Source organism: Rhinolophus sinicus, linkage group LG03 (genome assembly GCF_036562045.2).
Source record: "Rhinolophus sinicus isolate RSC01 linkage group LG03, ASM3656204v1, whole genome shotgun sequence".
Lineage (NCBI taxonomy): Eukaryota > Metazoa > Chordata > Mammalia > Chiroptera > Rhinolophidae > Rhinolophus > Rhinolophus sinicus.
The window spans coordinates 100,084,288-100,099,611 of NC_133753.1; the positions used below are offsets into that span (position 1 = coordinate 100,084,288).

The 15,324-nt window shown below is 53.2% G+C and overlaps 1 protein-coding gene across 5 annotated transcripts; it reads right to left on the reverse strand.

Annotated features, from left to right (window-relative positions):
- Positions 1-15: 15 nt before the first annotated feature.
- On the reverse strand, positions 16-15,058 carry TFR2 (transferrin receptor 2). 5 transcript variants are annotated; one of them, XM_019752814.2, is made up of 19 exons: positions 14,984-15,058; positions 13,825-13,885; positions 13,331-13,583; positions 13,043-13,229; positions 8,387-8,527; positions 8,200-8,311; positions 7,996-8,118; positions 7,583-7,699; positions 7,317-7,456; positions 6,780-6,943; positions 5,864-5,973; positions 5,388-5,432; positions 5,207-5,270; positions 5,051-5,118; positions 4,889-4,965; positions 4,713-4,797; positions 4,400-4,627; positions 3,897-4,037; positions 16-763 (listed from the first exon to the last, which is right to left on the reverse strand). In XM_019752814.2, the coding sequence occupies exons 2-19, from the start codon at positions 13,855-13,857 to the stop codon at positions 479-481; spliced, it is 2,373 nt and encodes a 790-aa protein (XP_019608373.1). In that variant the 5' UTR covers positions 13,858-13,885; positions 14,984-15,058; the 3' UTR covers positions 16-478. The 5 variants fall into 5 exon arrangements, with proteins under 5 accessions (XP_019608373.1, XP_019608372.1, XP_074184452.1 ...); XM_019752813.2 differs by having other exon boundaries at positions 5,350-5,432; positions 5,854-5,973; positions 14,984-15,057; XM_074328351.1 differs by lacking the exon at positions 14,984-15,058 and adding an exon at positions 14,883-14,907 and having other exon boundaries at positions 5,350-5,432; positions 5,854-5,973.
- Positions 15,059-15,324: the final 266 nt, after the last annotated feature.

Below are 15,324 nucleotides of genomic sequence, written 5' to 3' on the forward strand. Positions count from 1 at the left end.
TGAGGAAGCATAAAGGTGCTTATAAACAACAGATGCCCGTGTGGTTTATTGAGGTACAAATCCCAGCCCCTCTACCACAAGCTACCTGTTGGCCATAAGGTTATGGTTTCAGCCGTCTCTCCCACCGAGAGCTGGCCAGGTCCCAGGGCCTAGGAAACCTTCCAAAGTGGTCTCTAGGTGTGGGGGGCGTGGCTCCTGCAGGGGGAGGGACTGAGATTGATGGAGCAGCTGCTGCTCTCTAATTATCTGACAGTGTGACCGTCCACCATGGAAGGCACTGTTCATCTACTCCTACACTGTAGGGTCAGGGGTGTGTGGGTGTTTACACTGGGCCCTAAGGAGAGACAGGAAGGGCTAATGAGTAATTGGTCAGCAACAAGAGGTGGTGCAGTCACCCAAAAATCTCTCAAGCAGATAAAGTAGGAGCTGTCGGCCAGGAGCTGGGGCATATGACCCCCACCTCACGTCCCCACGGATCTCAGAAGTTGTTATCAATGTTCCAGACGTCTCCGCTGAGTGCATTGGCAGCCCCCTGCAGCGTCCAGGTGAGCAGGGCCAGCTGGCGCCGAAAGCGGCTCTCCTGGAAGGCCAGGACGGGTGCCACCCCAGAGGAGGCAGTTCCCAGAGCCTTAGAGCCGCTGGAGCGCAGCAGCCGCACATGGTCGAGCAGGGCACCCAGCGTGTGGTCTCCATGACCCAGGAAGATGTGTCGGAAAGGAGAGTCCGCCGGTGACACGTACTGGGACAGGAAGTAGAACTCCACCTGCACAGAGAGGGGGATCATGCCGAAGTTGGGGTTCTGCCCAGGAGCGAAGGCCTGAACAATTCAAAACCCAGATTGGAACCTAGTACTTGCTTGATAAATATGGTGGAACAGCTTCTTTAAGTCCCACGTCCCTTTGGCTACACAATCAGGAATGGCTACTCTGTGAAGTCACAAGTAGCCTAGTAGGATGTGTTTTCCAGCTTGTTTTAGGTTGGATCCCTTCCTTTCTATCCCTTGAACCTCCAAGTCTGCCTGTAGGTCTCCAAGCCTTCCCTCCTCACCCATTCACTTCCCTGCCCAAAGCCTCAAAGAATAGTCTATTGTTCCTGTTGTTCCTCCTTTTCCCACATGCCAGCCATTCGCCCCACCTCCACCAATGTCCACAGCCCAAACTCAAAGGTCAAGGGGACAGCCCAGTCCTAATGAAGTGCCTGACCTCCGTCCTCACCCTCTGACTCAGATACTGTTTGTTTTTCTGAGATGGCCTTGCTCCTAGCCCAGCTCTCCTCCCACCTTTCTGTTAGCCTCTCTGTTTCCTTCTGCTCCTACCTGTCGGCAGGCCCAAGGTTCAACTTCTACCTTCTGTTCTTCTCTTTACCTACAATCCAGTGGTTTTCAATCCTAGCTGCACACCAGAATCACTAGGGGAAGGTATTTAAATTACCATTGCCTGGGTGCCACCCCAGCAAAATCAGAATCTCTAGGGGTAGTCTCACACACTCATATCTTTTTAAGGCTTCCACCATTTGTTGAAAGAGCTCATCCACATCCCTGACTTCAACCAAGAACTTGTGGGGACAGTTGCCAAGTCTAATTGACAAATCATCCACTGGAACCCTGCCTTCAGCCTTCTGGGCCTCCCCACTGGGGTAGGGCGCACCTGGACACAGCCTCACACACAAGTGGGCACCAACTGCTTCCAAAACCTGACCCTCGCACCCACATTCCCTCATGAGCACCAGTCTTCCCCAGGTGCCAGGCTCTGTCTTGAAGGTGAGGGCGAGTGGGGCGGGCACAGGCTTTGTGGTCAGACTGCCTGGTTTCTAATTTCGGCTCCACCACTTACTGTGATCTTGGATATGTTATTTAGCCCATCTGAGCCTCAGTTTCTGTGTGTGATACTAGCAACCTCACAGGATTTGGGACAGTCCTGTGAGAGAAAGTGAAATAAAGCCCTAGCACATGGTAGCCCTCAATAAATGGCAGCTGCTATGATTATTCTCCTCCTCTTCTCTGAACACCCATTCTATTTTCCTTCCAAATGTATCACATCAGTACAGCCCCTCTCACCCAAAGGTGGCATAAGCTGCCACCTGCCACCCTCACCCGGAGCTCAGTCATCATTAATTTCATTCCCTCTTCAGGCCATTTACATTCTGGCCAAATCCTTCCTAAAACTCCACTTTGCTTACATCTCCTCCCTGCTCAAACACCTTCCTAATTTCCTTAATACCCAGACCCTAAAAATTCAAATTTCTTATCCTGGCATTCAAGGGTCCCCATAGTTCGTCCCTAGGGCCTCTGTTCAGGCTCTGCTGGTCCATACCCTGATCATAAGGAGAGTCAGGCCTATTTCACTGCCTCATCCTTATTCTTGGGTTCTCCACCCTGAAATGTCCTCTTTCTTTGCACCAACTCAAGTTCTGTCTGTTGTTCAAGACCCAAGTCACAGTCTAACGGAAGAGTCAGCAAACTTTTTCTGCAAAAACCCCGACAGTAAATATTTCAGACTTTGCAGGTCATACTGTTTCTGTTCCAACTACTCAACTTTGCTGCTGTAGCACAAAAGCAGCCATAGGCAGTATGAAAACCAGTAAGCATAGCTGCGTTGCAATAAAACTTTATTTACAAAAACAGAAGGCAGGCCAAATTTGGCCCGCTGGCTGTAATTAACTAACCCCTGGTCTAGAGCCACAAAGTCCCCTGGGTCTTGCCCAGTCCTGCGTTTCAGGTTCTGAAATCCTAAGTCTTTTCCTCTCCAGCCTGAGTCTGAATCATTACCTTATACACAGATGTCATTATCCCCTTAGGGGACAACTTTGGGGATGGGGTGAGGGGGGTGTCTTTTTGTGTCCTGGAGTCTGGCATAACAGGGGTTAAAGCAAGATCTGTGAATGAGAATGAACAATGCCCAACCTCTTGTCTCACTGGCAGGGTCACAGCAGGGTCATGTCTGGGTGGAGGAAACAAAGGGAAGGGGAGAAGGAGACATCAGGAAGGGGGGAGGAAGAAGAGAATTCTGAGGTAAGAGAAGAATGAGAGAGACCAGGAGCAAGGGGCAAGTACGAAAGAGCAAGAGGGATGGGTTTGTGAACAGAAAGAAGGAATGAGGGATGCCAAGGGAAATGGGCAGGGACCCAAGCAGGAAAAAGGAAGGAGGAGAAAGAATATGAATCTACAAGGATCAGACATGTTCTCCCACCTCACTGAGGATGGTCCTGCTTATAATTTTGCCATATAGACTTTTTCCTACACCTACAGTCCCTAACCATCCATTTACTGAAATCAAGGGGTTGCAAGGTTGAGTTCAGAAGGAAGAGGAGGGGTTGGAATTGGAGATGGAGTTCGGGTTGCAAAGTACTAAAGCTAAGCAGGAGGGATTGGCGAGGGAATAAGATCTAGTATAAATTTCAAGTGACACCTCCTCCAAGCAGCCTTTCTGGGTTTCACCCATCTCATTACTAGAAAGAAAAGCGATCTCCAAGCTCTGAATTTCTTAAGCCTTTTTCACCTCCCAGGTCATAACCCTGTACCTCTTGGACCGCCGTGGAATGCTTTTACTCTCCAAAGGTGTGTGTGTGTGTGTGTGTGTGTGTGTGTGTGTGCGCGCGCGCGCGCGCGCGCGCGTTGGGGAGGGGTTCCAGGTCTGTCCTGGGGAGGAGGGCGGGTTCCAGCTCTGCCCTGCGTTGGCCAAGCGACTATGGCCAAAGGGCTGGCCCTCTTTCATCATTTTGTGGGGCCTGCCTCGGTGGTTGCTCCAGCCTGGCCGGTCTGTGAACACTGAGCATCCAGGACTAGGAGCGCTAGAGGACAGGGACCGAGGGAAGGCAGTGAGAGGGATAAGGAACACAAAGACAGAGGGGCCAGGCAGCCGGAGCGAGAGCGCAGCGGCCAGGGGGCGGGGCCTCACCCGCATGATGCGCACATTGTACATGCGCATCAGCCTCTCGTCGCTCTCCTCAGAGCTGTAGATCTCCTTCCGCAGCTTCTCCGCCGCCCGGATGTAGTCCCCCCGCGCCGAGTACACCCACTGGAGGGTCAGCCCGCGGGCCTGGGTGTGGAGGCATGGGCTGGGGCCGGCGGCAAGGGCCAGGACCCAGCCTAGGATGGAAGTCAAGGGGCTGGGGGACAGGGCTCACCCTGGTCCTGGCAGGAGTGGGTAGGTATAGGGGGAAGGCTGGGGGGCGTAATGAAGTCAGAGGGAAGACCTGTGCGGTTGGGCGAAGCAAATCCCAGGGGTTTGGGAGGGGCTTAGGTGACTGGAGCAGAAGTAAAGGAGCCAGGTTGCCATAGGGGACCTAGATTCCAAGGAGGGTGGGGGAGGAGGGACCAGACCCCTTGGCCTGGGCCGCACTTTAAGGGGATATAGCGACCCCACCCCCAGAAGCGCTGAGCGGGGTTGGCATCTTGGACCTTGAGGTCCCCCGAGAACTCGTTGAGGCTGCTGATGTGCCTGAGGACCACGTCCCCGTAGCGGCCAACGTCAAGGGGCAGCAGGTGATCATGGCTGAGCCGGATGAGGAGCTGTCCTGTGAGTTGAGCCACAGCCTGGGCCACCGCAGGCAGGCGGCCCTGCAACATCTTGTGCAGGTTGTCATAGGTGTCCTCCTTCGTGTGCAGGAACGGGTACACCTGGCCATCCTGCTAGGACAGGGCGTGCTAGCTCGGGGGCATGGTGCAGACAGGCTGAGGGGCTCTGCTCTGGGGCGAGGCCAGTGAGTCTTACCTCCACAAAGGAGAACTCAACAGCAGGGACCCCTGCGAAAGCTGTGAAGGAATAGGCACTGCTGTCCATGGGAAGCGGCTGGATCCTGGGAGGGGCACAGGTTACAGTGCCCTGTGGCTTCAGGCTTACCCCACATCACCCCCAGCTCTCCTCCTTCCCCACTTGCCCCAACTTACACCTCTGCATCCCAGCTGTGATTGTTGAATGCTACCTGCTCATAAAGGGTCTGCCCGCTTTGGTTAGGAGAATCCACCTGAGGGCAGGTTGGGAGGCACAGTCAGGCTCTCTGGCCCTCCCCCCAGCTTCCCTCGGTACCCCACTCCTGGCTGGGCTCTTGCCTGCTTCAGGATGTTCTCAATGAGGCTGATCAGAAGGGGGCTGGTCTTGGCATAGAACTTGTCATCCCCTGCAGAGAGGGACACCAGGCTCAGGGCTTGGTCCTGAGGGCAGGTGTGCACCTGAGGGGGCCCCGGGGTGACACTGCCCCTGCTCACCCAGCACAGTGTTGTCCAGGCTCACGTAGACCACAGCTTTGAGATGCAGCAGGCTGAGGTAGCCCTGTGGGGGAGGGGTGTGGGATGTGAACACACCCCACTTCTCCCCACTGCCTGACGATCTGCCCAGGACCCCACATTACCTCCAGCCACTCCGTGGAGCCCACACTCCCAAAGTCACCTCCATCCCAGCTGATGAAGAGAAGACTTCTGCGGGGCCGGAAGCCTGGGGACAGGGAGGAGGGAGGGTGAGCTCAGCTGGGGGCCAAGCAAAGACCCCCTCTTTGTCTTCCTCTGTTCTAGTCTCCTGGGGTCTCTCCTTCCCTCTCATCAGGCCCGCAGCCCAGCCCATCTCACCTGGGTCTGCCTTGCCACAACTCTAATAGTGATGAAGGTGGCTTACATATAGAATCTCCTGTTTAATCTATACTCAACCATGGACTGTTACCACTTTCATGTTTAAATGAGGAAATGGAGGTACAATCACTTGTACAGGCCCACGCAGCTAGGACGTGAGTGGCCAGGTTTGGAGCCCAGGTCTGAGTGGCCACCCTGCAGCCCGTGCTCCTAACTGCCTCTCTGCCCTATGCTGACGGGCCACAGCCCTCGCTGCCCAGCCCAGGCCCAGGCCCAGGCCCTGACCTTACCATTGCTCACCATGGAGGAAAAGGTCCGCACCAGCTCCAGCAGTATGGCGGTCCCCACAGCAGACTTGGCGGTTCCGGGGCCCCACGCATCCCTCTGGGCCCCAATGACAACATAGTGATCTGGGGGAGGGGATGTTTGGGGTCCACCTCTGACACTGGCAGTGTTCAGAGGCTCCTCCCTCCACCCTGGAGGGCAAGTGCCCACAGGCCTCAACACCATTTCTCCAAGCCCCTCATCTGCATCTACCTCACATCTCTGCTGTCCCTAAGGAGAGTGCCCTTCTTACCTGGCCCTGCCTGGATGGCCTCCTCCTTCAGCAGAATGCCTGGGGTCATTCTGGACTCCATTACCTCCCAGGTCAACCATGTCCCACTATTTGCCAGGTCCTGACAGGTTTTCCCCTTTTAAATCTCCACGCCTTCCCCACCCATATTCCCACCACCAGCATTTTCATCTGAGCCTCGTTCCAGGCTGCCCTCTGCCTCTCCCTCTGTGCTTATAGGTACCACTCCCTTCCCCACTCTTCAGCTCAAGGACCCGCTTTGATTCCCCACTGCTATCCACATCTAGTTATGCTTGAAAGGGTCATCTACCTTATCTGATTTACTTTTCATGATATAATATCACCCAACTATGCTTGCCCACCTCTGGTGCTATATAACTCACTATTGCACAAAGCAGCCCATTCTGTCTCTGGATAGGCTGGACCTTGAGATCTCACTGCCACCCTCCATGGTCTCAGTTTAGACCCAACTTGCCAGCTTTTCTCCCTGCTAACCCCTGCTGCACCCTCCACTTCAGCCAAAGCCGCCTCCCTCCCCTGGGCACCACTCGGACCCACTCTCCTGGGCCTCTTGCTCCAGGATCCTCTCTGGCCAAGGTTTATAAGCAGCTCCCCTCCCACAGGCTGGGCAAGCAAGCACACCTGGCTCCGATCGCCCCTCGATGCAGCCGAAGATGTTGTTAATGGGGGTAGAGACCCTGTGGTTGTTGACCCCCAGGTGCAGGCCTGGCCCAGGGCCCAGGCGATAAGGAGAGCCTGGGAGCCGCCCCTGCCATTCCTGGGGGGTCACAGGACCTTCAAGCTTCCTGGAGAGGGGTGGGGCCGAAAAGGTTGGAAGTAGCAGAGAGGCTCAGGCTACAAAAGAGACCAAAGCCTCCTCTTCACTTTTTTTCTCCCTCCCACCCTCTGGCTCTACTCTCTGCCTCTGCACCCTGCCTGAGGGGGCAGTCCAGCCTGGGCTGATTGGACAGTTGTGCAGGCTGTGTCCTGCTCAAGGGTGCCCAGCAGAGGTGAGTGTGATACCCAGCAGGTGCTCCACTCACCAAACCTTGGACCCTGACAAGAGGCTATGCCTTCCCAGAAGACGCCTTTTTTTCTTATTTCATCCAAAGGCACCTTATTGGCTAGCTGCAGCCTACCTCTCCCTGCCTTCTCTTCTGGTTCCCAAACGCCCCTCACCTCAGCAGGAGGGAGGCAATGTCCGCGCTGATGGGCTGGGCTGGGATGCTGGGGAGGCCGGAGGACTGGACTGGAGGGAACTGGGTTTGATTGAAGGAAGGGAAGCCAGGCGTGTAGGGGTCCCCAGTTCCCAGGTGCACCTGTGGAGAGAGGGGTGCCCACTGAAACTGTGGGCTGAGTTTCCAGAAATAGCGTGCCAGCTTCATCCCGAGCAAGGTACAGTCCCAGGACCCTAGGAAGGCACTGCCAGCTCCCCCTAGACTCACATGTCCATACACAGCCCGGTGGCTGGACAGCCCTGGCTTGTGTGGATCCTGGGAGAAGTCTGCTGGGTCAGGATATATGAGCACTCCTTGGGCCCCAAAGTCCTGGGCACTGGCCACCTGGGGAAGGGAGGGGCTGAAGGACTCCTTTTCCCAGAGACAACTGATTAATAAGAGCAGGAGAAGCAAGTAAAAGTGAAATGGCATGGCCCTTGATGTGCAGTTGTGGATCTACAGAGAGCCTGTGGGGGGGGGTGCCCCCACAGGCTCTCATCTTGTGCCTTCCCGCAGTGCCTTGGCAGCCCTCCCTGCCAACATTCTCTTATGACCCACTCGGTTTTCTGTTTTCCCTCTGACACACTTCTAGACGCTATCCGATCCTGGGGTTCCCCAGCCCCCCATCCAGGGATCCTCACCTTTTGGGCAAAGCTGATCAACCCCAAGCGCACCAGCAGGAGGCGCCCGGCCGGCTCCACACCCCGGGCCCGGAGGTGCTGTAGGTCCTCCGGCCGCCCGTAGTGGGCGTACACTAGCTCTCCCTGAGGGTGGGGAGTTTAGTCAGGCGCGCTCGCCACGTCCCTCCTCCGCCAGGGGAAGGGGGCGCGGCAGGAGGCGCTCACCGTGGCGTTGCCCGTGGCGCTGTAGGGACAGTAGACGTCGGGGTCCTCCAGCGGCAGCTCCTCCCCGGGCTCCCCAGCCGCATCGACCCAGTGCAAGGTGTTGGGGTGAGCCCTGAGGAGTGTGAGTGGTGAGCGTCCCACACCCCGCGCGACCCCCCGCCGCGCCCCTCGCCCTCCACGGACTCACGGGTCCGGGAACTGCAGCCCCACGTAATGAGTGTCAGTCCACACGTGGTCCAGCTTCTGGCGCAAGAGCGCAGCGCGGACGTCCTGAGCCAGGGCGGCCATCCCGGCAGAGCCAGCCATCCTTTTCCGAAGGCTGGTTTGCCTGAGCGGGGAGAGGTGGGATTGGGGCGCCAGAGGGGAGAGGGGCTGGGACTTCTGGGCGCCTGAAGGAGAGGGAGGTAGGGGGGGAAGGATGCCAGAGACATGGGTCGCCGTGGGCACCGGGTGCTGAGGGGCTCCCAAGCCTGTCTCTACCCTGCCATTACCATCCATTCCATCACCACCAGGCTGCGACCTAGGGTTTCCAGGGCCTCGCTTAAAATCTTAGCTGCCCATAGCTAGGGGTCCTGTCCACCATCCCTTAGGTTCTTTCTGGCTCAAGCCTAACTCACCAATCTATCTACTGCCACCTCCACACATATGGACACTGGCCTGTACTCTGCCCTAGGCACGAAAACTTTTCTTCCAAAGGTCTAACTGGACAGAGGTGGGACCCTCCATCTTCCCTGTCCTCCACCTGGGCATCACGGAGACACCTTACACCAAGGTTCCCGGTGGAATCGATGGAGACCCTGTCTTCTTCCATAGTCACCACCTAGTAACTAGTGAACCTGTTGTCACCTGAACTCTTCCTGTTCTTCTATGTCACCTCTGCCACAGCCCCCCCCCCCGCCCCGACCCATGACCTCTGTCAACCTGCTCTACCTGTGCCCTCTCCAAGGCAAACAAACTCCTCCTTCCTTAGCATCATCACTGAATACCTCTTCTGCCCTTTGCCTTGTCAGAAACCCTGCTCTCCCCTGAGAAGCCAGGTGACCTGCCTGTGGGACTCCTGAAGGTGGCTTAGGTTCACATACCACCTGGGCTTGGACTGGCGGCATGCTCCTGGTTTCACTATTTACATTTGTGACCATGTCTTCTGTGGTAAAACTCTTTCCTTTGAAGCCTGTGCCGTCCAGCTCTCCCACCCTCTGTCCCACTTCACTGCTATTAACTTCTAGCCAATTGGTCACTTGGCCACTTTCATTGAGGACTTTATCATTTTTCTCTCCATGCCATGGTCCACTAAGCTTCTGCACTGCTTCAAAAATCCATGCGGATGTGCCCTTTGGTCTCAGCCACCATCCTCTCCTCTCTCATGAGGACTATTGCAACCCATGGTCATAGTGGCTTTCTTAGTACCATTCCTGTACCGCCCCCCCACCCCCAGGAGCTCAACTGTCTTGTTTGAAAGTGCACCCATCAATGTGTTCATAAAATAGAGGATGCACACTGGATTCCTGCACAACAGTAAGAAACAAGAAACTAAATATATACTTGTACACTGCAATATAGAAAGACCTTGAAAACACTGTTAGGTTAAAAAAAAGTTTATCAAAATTAAAAGCACACACTAGAGATGGCTATATCTGAATAGTAAGTCTTGGAGTGATTTTTTAAAAATATTTTACTTCTTTGTATTTGTCCATGTTGCTTAAATTTTAAAATAATGAACATATAGCATTTTATGCAAAAATTAATGTTTTGAAAAATCTACATGTACACACAAAACATGACATACTGTATTTTGCCATGTATAATGCGCACTTTTTTGCCCAAATTTGTGAGGGGAAAATAAGGATGTGCATTATACATGGGTAGTACTAATTCTGTATTTATATAAATATTTTTTAATTCTTTTATTTATGCTTATGAGTTAAAAGTGTAACTCTAGAAATCAATAACGATATCTGTATGCAAAATAATACCCTGGAATATGATAATCAGTTTTGTTGAATTTACGACAAACTTGCAACAACGAAGAGTTCTTGGCCTTCTATGATGCGTAAATATCGTAAATTTGTTACTGGTACATAAAATTTCTTGTACCTCGTATTTGTTCTTGTGTTTTGTAATTATTTGTTGCATAAAATTTCTTGTACCATAAAGGTTAAAAAAAATACTAAAATTCCTTTATAATACAAAAACAAGTACTTAAATGTAAACAAATAAAATTTTGAATTAAAAAATTAAAACGAAAGATTTTTTTCCCTGAAAGTTTGGGCCAAAAACATGGGTGTGCATTATACACGAGAGTGCATTATACATGTCAAAATATGGTGTATGACAAAGCCACATGTGTATTTAAAGGTACACATCAAACACATTAGGTAAGGTGCTTATGGGGGAAGGGAATAGTGGGGAGGAGTGCTCAGGGATGGGGAGGGAAAATTAAACAGGAAAGCCTTTTCACTCTCCTTGACCAGTGAGGAAACTATACAGTGGTCTCAAGGGTATAATCAACTCCATAGCTTAAAATAATCCCTCCCCCCAACATCTGACCATGATACTCGGTTGTTTAAAACTTTTCAGTTTTCACTCTTTCCTTTTAGAATAAAATCTAAAGCTGTTCATGTAACCAGTAAGGCCCCTTTTGCCTGAGCCATATCCACCTGGCCAGCCACATAGACTTTCTTTCACTTCCTCCACTAGACCACCATCTTCCTGCTTCAGACCCGTTGCACGTGCTGTTCTCTGGTGTGAAATGCTTCCTACTTTGTCTTTGCTTGGCAATCAACTCACCCCTCAGGTCTTAACTTGTTACTTCCTCAAGGAAGCTTTCCTTGACCCCCAATCTAAATCAGGTTCCCTGGGTTATAGCCATTCCTCACCTCCTATACTTTTCCTTCAAAGCCATGATCCTGGTAATAATTATGCAGTCATGGATGTGATTATTACTGTAGTATCGATTTCCTCCAGTAGACTATAAGCTCCAGGAGGGAAAGGTCCTGACCTTTTCATTCTCTCCTATATCGCCGCCAGCTACTTAGCCCAGCACCAGCCACATAGTAGGTACTCACATATATTTGTTAGATAAAGGAATGAATGACCCCATCATTGTCACTTCCAGTCCAGCCACCCACTTTCCTGGCCTCACCCCGGATCTTGTCATTACCCAGAACTCCATCTCTGAGATATTTATCCATTGAGGATGTACTGAGCACCTACTAAGTGCCAGGCACTGTGGTAGGCGCTGGAGACTCCAAAATAAACAGGATACAGTTTATCAGATAAATCTTAAAAGCTCCAGAATCCCACTCTCTAACGAGAGTTTTTCAGGTTCCAGCTTACTCCCTTACCCTCATTATACTTGTTCTTCAACTGTATCGAGCATTCCAGACTGTCCAATTTCTCCAAGGCTGTCATCAGCTCCTAGTTTGTTTTCTCTTTCCCCATCCAACCTAGAATCACTTCATTGCTTGTTATCCTCTTGCCTCCCTGCCCTTTGATGGCATCCACAATGCCACAACCCACCCTCAGACCTGTCAAACCATCCACCTGCTCAGCCTATACCCAGACTGCCAAGTGTTGCTCAAAACAACAAAAAAGCCCTACATGTCATTGATGCCACAGATTTAAGGTCTTTTAGCAAGGTGGATCCAGCAGAATCAAAAGAGTAATAATACTCCTTGATCAAGTTCAGTGTTGATCTCATGAAGAAAAGGAAATCTACAGAGGGTGCCAAAAAAATGTATACATATTTTAAGAAAGGAGAAAACCGTATTAAAATTGTAATACTCAATATATACCGATAACAAAAGATGAATACAAGTCATGTGTATACATTTTTGGCACCCCTGGTATTAATACAAATGACTACATAAACATGAATAAAAGAACAATTAGGTGATTATCTCAGTACACTCTTGAAAAATATGTGAAAAAAGTCCCATACCTTTTCCTCCTTTCCTAATCATTAAAAAAAAACCAGTGAGCTAAGAGTGAAGGAAATTTTCTTAATTCATGTTTAAAAAGCTATCCAGAGTCTGCAGCAAAGTTCACACTCAATGACAAAGTATTATAGAAACATTCCTATGAAAATCAGGAAATAGGTAAGGACATCTATTGTTATCATTACCTAAATTCATGTCCTCTTCGATGCAATAAGAAATGAAAGAGGCATAAAGGGTATCGGCATTGGAAAAGAAGCTATGTGACTCTCACTATAGCTTGTATGATTTTGTACTTGGAAAACCGAGGAGAATCCACTGAAAAACTATTCCTGACCTAAAAGAGTGGCTCTTCTGTGGACCTACCTGGCAGCTCCTTCCCATCAGGGAAGGTTGACCTCAGCAGAACAAAAATAACAAAAAAAAACTGGCCTGCTTGTGCTGTGCTGCAGGCCCACACAGTCTGTCTGTCTAGCTTCTCTCATAATGTAGACGAGGGGATGGTCTGTGCCCACAAATGCATTTCCTTGCTTGTTTTTCTGATTCCCTAAAACACTTCTTCTCAGAGTCCCCCAGAGCTGCCTGCTGCCACAGGTCAAAATCCAAGCTCCTTGGTGTGGCACTCAAGATTCTTCAGGGTCTGTCCCACCTCATGTCTGGACCCCAGTGTTCTCATTCAGTGAGCTCCTAAATCTCCCAAACTGCCACCCTCAGAGCCTGAGCCCTCTCTCCTTTCAGCTCCAATGCCTGCCATCCTTCCCAGGACCAATGAACAGGAAGACCAGACAGGGAGGTGGAAGGACTCAGAAGGGGAACCCCAACACCAGGGTTCAGGGAGAGGAAGCAAAGAGGTGAGTCTGGCAGACGAGGGTTTCTGAAGGCGAGGAAGGGGGCAGCATGATCCTTACCTGATGGTGTCCTCCAGGCTCCCCTCCCCCAGGTGCCGCAGGAACATGGCCTGGAGGTCGCTCCAGTATAATGTGCCCTGGTGGGCATCCAGGCTGGTCTCGTAGTTGATATCCTCGCTGACCACCAGCACATCATCCCCGCATGCCTGGCAGGACCCTCGGAAGGCCACATAGCCCAGAAGGAAGGCTGGTGGGTGGCAAGATGGAGATTCTTCTTGTGCCCTCCTCTGGACCCCAGAAATCTCCCCCAGCCCAGGCAGTTCACTGTGGGGGCCAAATGATTCTCACCCCCAGTGAAGATCAGCAGGGCCATCAGGACCAGGTAGGGGGTGGCTCTTCGTCCTGCTGCTGCCCAGAGTCCAAGGTTTTGCCGCCCTGGTCGAGAGCCCCGGGGCTCAGGGCCCCTCAGCTCCATGGGACAGAGGCGGGCTGGTGGCTCAGCCACCTCTTCCCTGTCTTCCTCTTCCTCCTGCAGTCGCCCCTGCTGGGTGCCTTCCACATGCTTGTAGATGGTCTGAGAGGGTCCTGGGGACAACCTTTTCTGTGGGGGGCACGGTGGGCATGAGACTGGGGAAAGAGGTGTGGAGGACAGGGAGGGATCTGGCAATAATTGGGTCAGTGACTTTGGGGTGCCAAATGAGCACGAGGCAGAGGAGAGGGTCCTGAGAGGCAAGCGGGACAGTAGAGATTGAGGTGGGAAGAGGAGGGCCTTGGGGTTTGGGAGGAGGCTGAAGGACCCAGAGAGGAGGCCTAGGGTATCCCCCGACCCCACTCAGTCTTACCGCTCCCTGGAGTAGACCCCAAAGTCGCTCCATGCTCGTGCCCCCTCCTGAGTCCTGCAGGCTGTCCCCCACCCCCAGTGATAAACCGTTTGTGGGAGCCGCATGAGGGCCCCTTATCAGCCCTGGCAGGCAGCCTGAGCTCAGGCGTTCCTTGCCCCTCCACTAAGGGTGGGGGCACAACCCTGGCCTCAGCCCAGCCTTCCAGACATGGCCCCCCAGCCCAGGCTAGAGGATGAGGGGCTGTACCCTTCCCTGCCAATCCCTCCACAGTCCCACTCCCTGCAAAACAATCAATTTTTTTGCCTTGGAGCAGACTTTGGCCTTCCAGTTACCGTCAGGGGTGGGGGAGGGGGGCTGATGGCTGGGGAGGGCAGAGATATGGATGCCCCGACCCCTTTCCTGCTTCCACCCCTCTCAGTGTTCTAGGGACCCGTCTAGCTCCCCATCATGAAAACCTCTGCCCCTCCTCGTCTGGCTCGCAGGCCCAATGCCCAGGGTCTGTAACACATTAGTGGCTCCCCTGTCCGGATGCCTGCCCCAGTGGGACCCTAAGCTGAAGGCGCCACAGCTGTGTGACCTGGGGGTTTGGTCTGGCCATGTGGGTGTCTGTCTCATGAGAGTCAGGCTGAAATGTGAGTCTCAGGCTCCTACTGGTGCTGGGGAGGGAGGAGCATGGGTGGGAGCCCATGGTCAGGCAAGACCAATGTGTTCCAGGATGGGAGTCCTGGATTCGGGGGTCTGTGGGTCACCAGGCATCGTGGAAAGAGTCTTGGCCAAGGCGTAGACAGAGCGGGGTGACCTTGGACAAGCCATGCCCTCTTTGGGCACCTATGCCTGTTTGGTGACCAAAGGACTTGGACCACACGAGTTTCTACCTCTTTTAGGTCTAGGGACCCCAGTAACACATCACAGGCACAAACTGCTAAGTTTTACCCACAATTTCAGGCAGGCTGCGCAGGTTCCCAAGCCCCACCGAGGACTCCAGGACAAGTAGTGCTGGAATAGGAGGGCTGAGGGACCCCGTGTTAGAGTCACCCCTGGGAAACCTCAGCTCTTACCCAAGTCGGGAGAGAAGTTCTGAGCTACTGGGGTGCACCAGTGCCCCAGTCCCCGCCCTATTCTTGTCACCGCCAAGAGACCCAGCGTAGCCCCAGCTCACCTCAGCTGCAGATCTGGAGGTGTAGGGGCACTGTCTTCCTGAGGCCCGAGGCCCCGCCCACCTATGTCCTCCCTCCGCCCCTCCCACTCTAGGCCCAACCTCTGGCCTTGCACTCGCTTCAGCCCCTCCCCTGCCTCAGCATCTCCTTTCCAGCAACCCCTTTCCTCCCCAACTCGGCCCCTCACTGGGGGACTCATTGGGCGGCTCTGCTGGGTCCTCGCTGCGTGATCCTCCTTGTGCGATCCTCCCTGGATCGCAGCCCCTTTGAATCCTGAGGCATCCGTGGCTCCTGCGGCTTTGTCCCCTTCCGCAGACCTTGCCTCGCTGTCCACCATGGGATC

Coding starts and splice junctions, on each gene's coding strand:
- TFR2 (XM_019752813.2), bottom strand. CDS start 13,857: ATGGAGCGACTTTGGGGTCTACTCCAGGGAGCG. Junction 7,700..7,995: donor TGATCAGCTTTGCCCAAAAG/GTGAGGATCCCT, acceptor TCCCTTCCCCAG/GTGGCCAGTGCCCAGGACTT. Junction 5,119..5,206: donor CCTGGACAACACTGTGCTGG/GTGAGCAGGGGC, acceptor CCCTCTCTGCAG/GGGATGACAAGTTCTATGCC.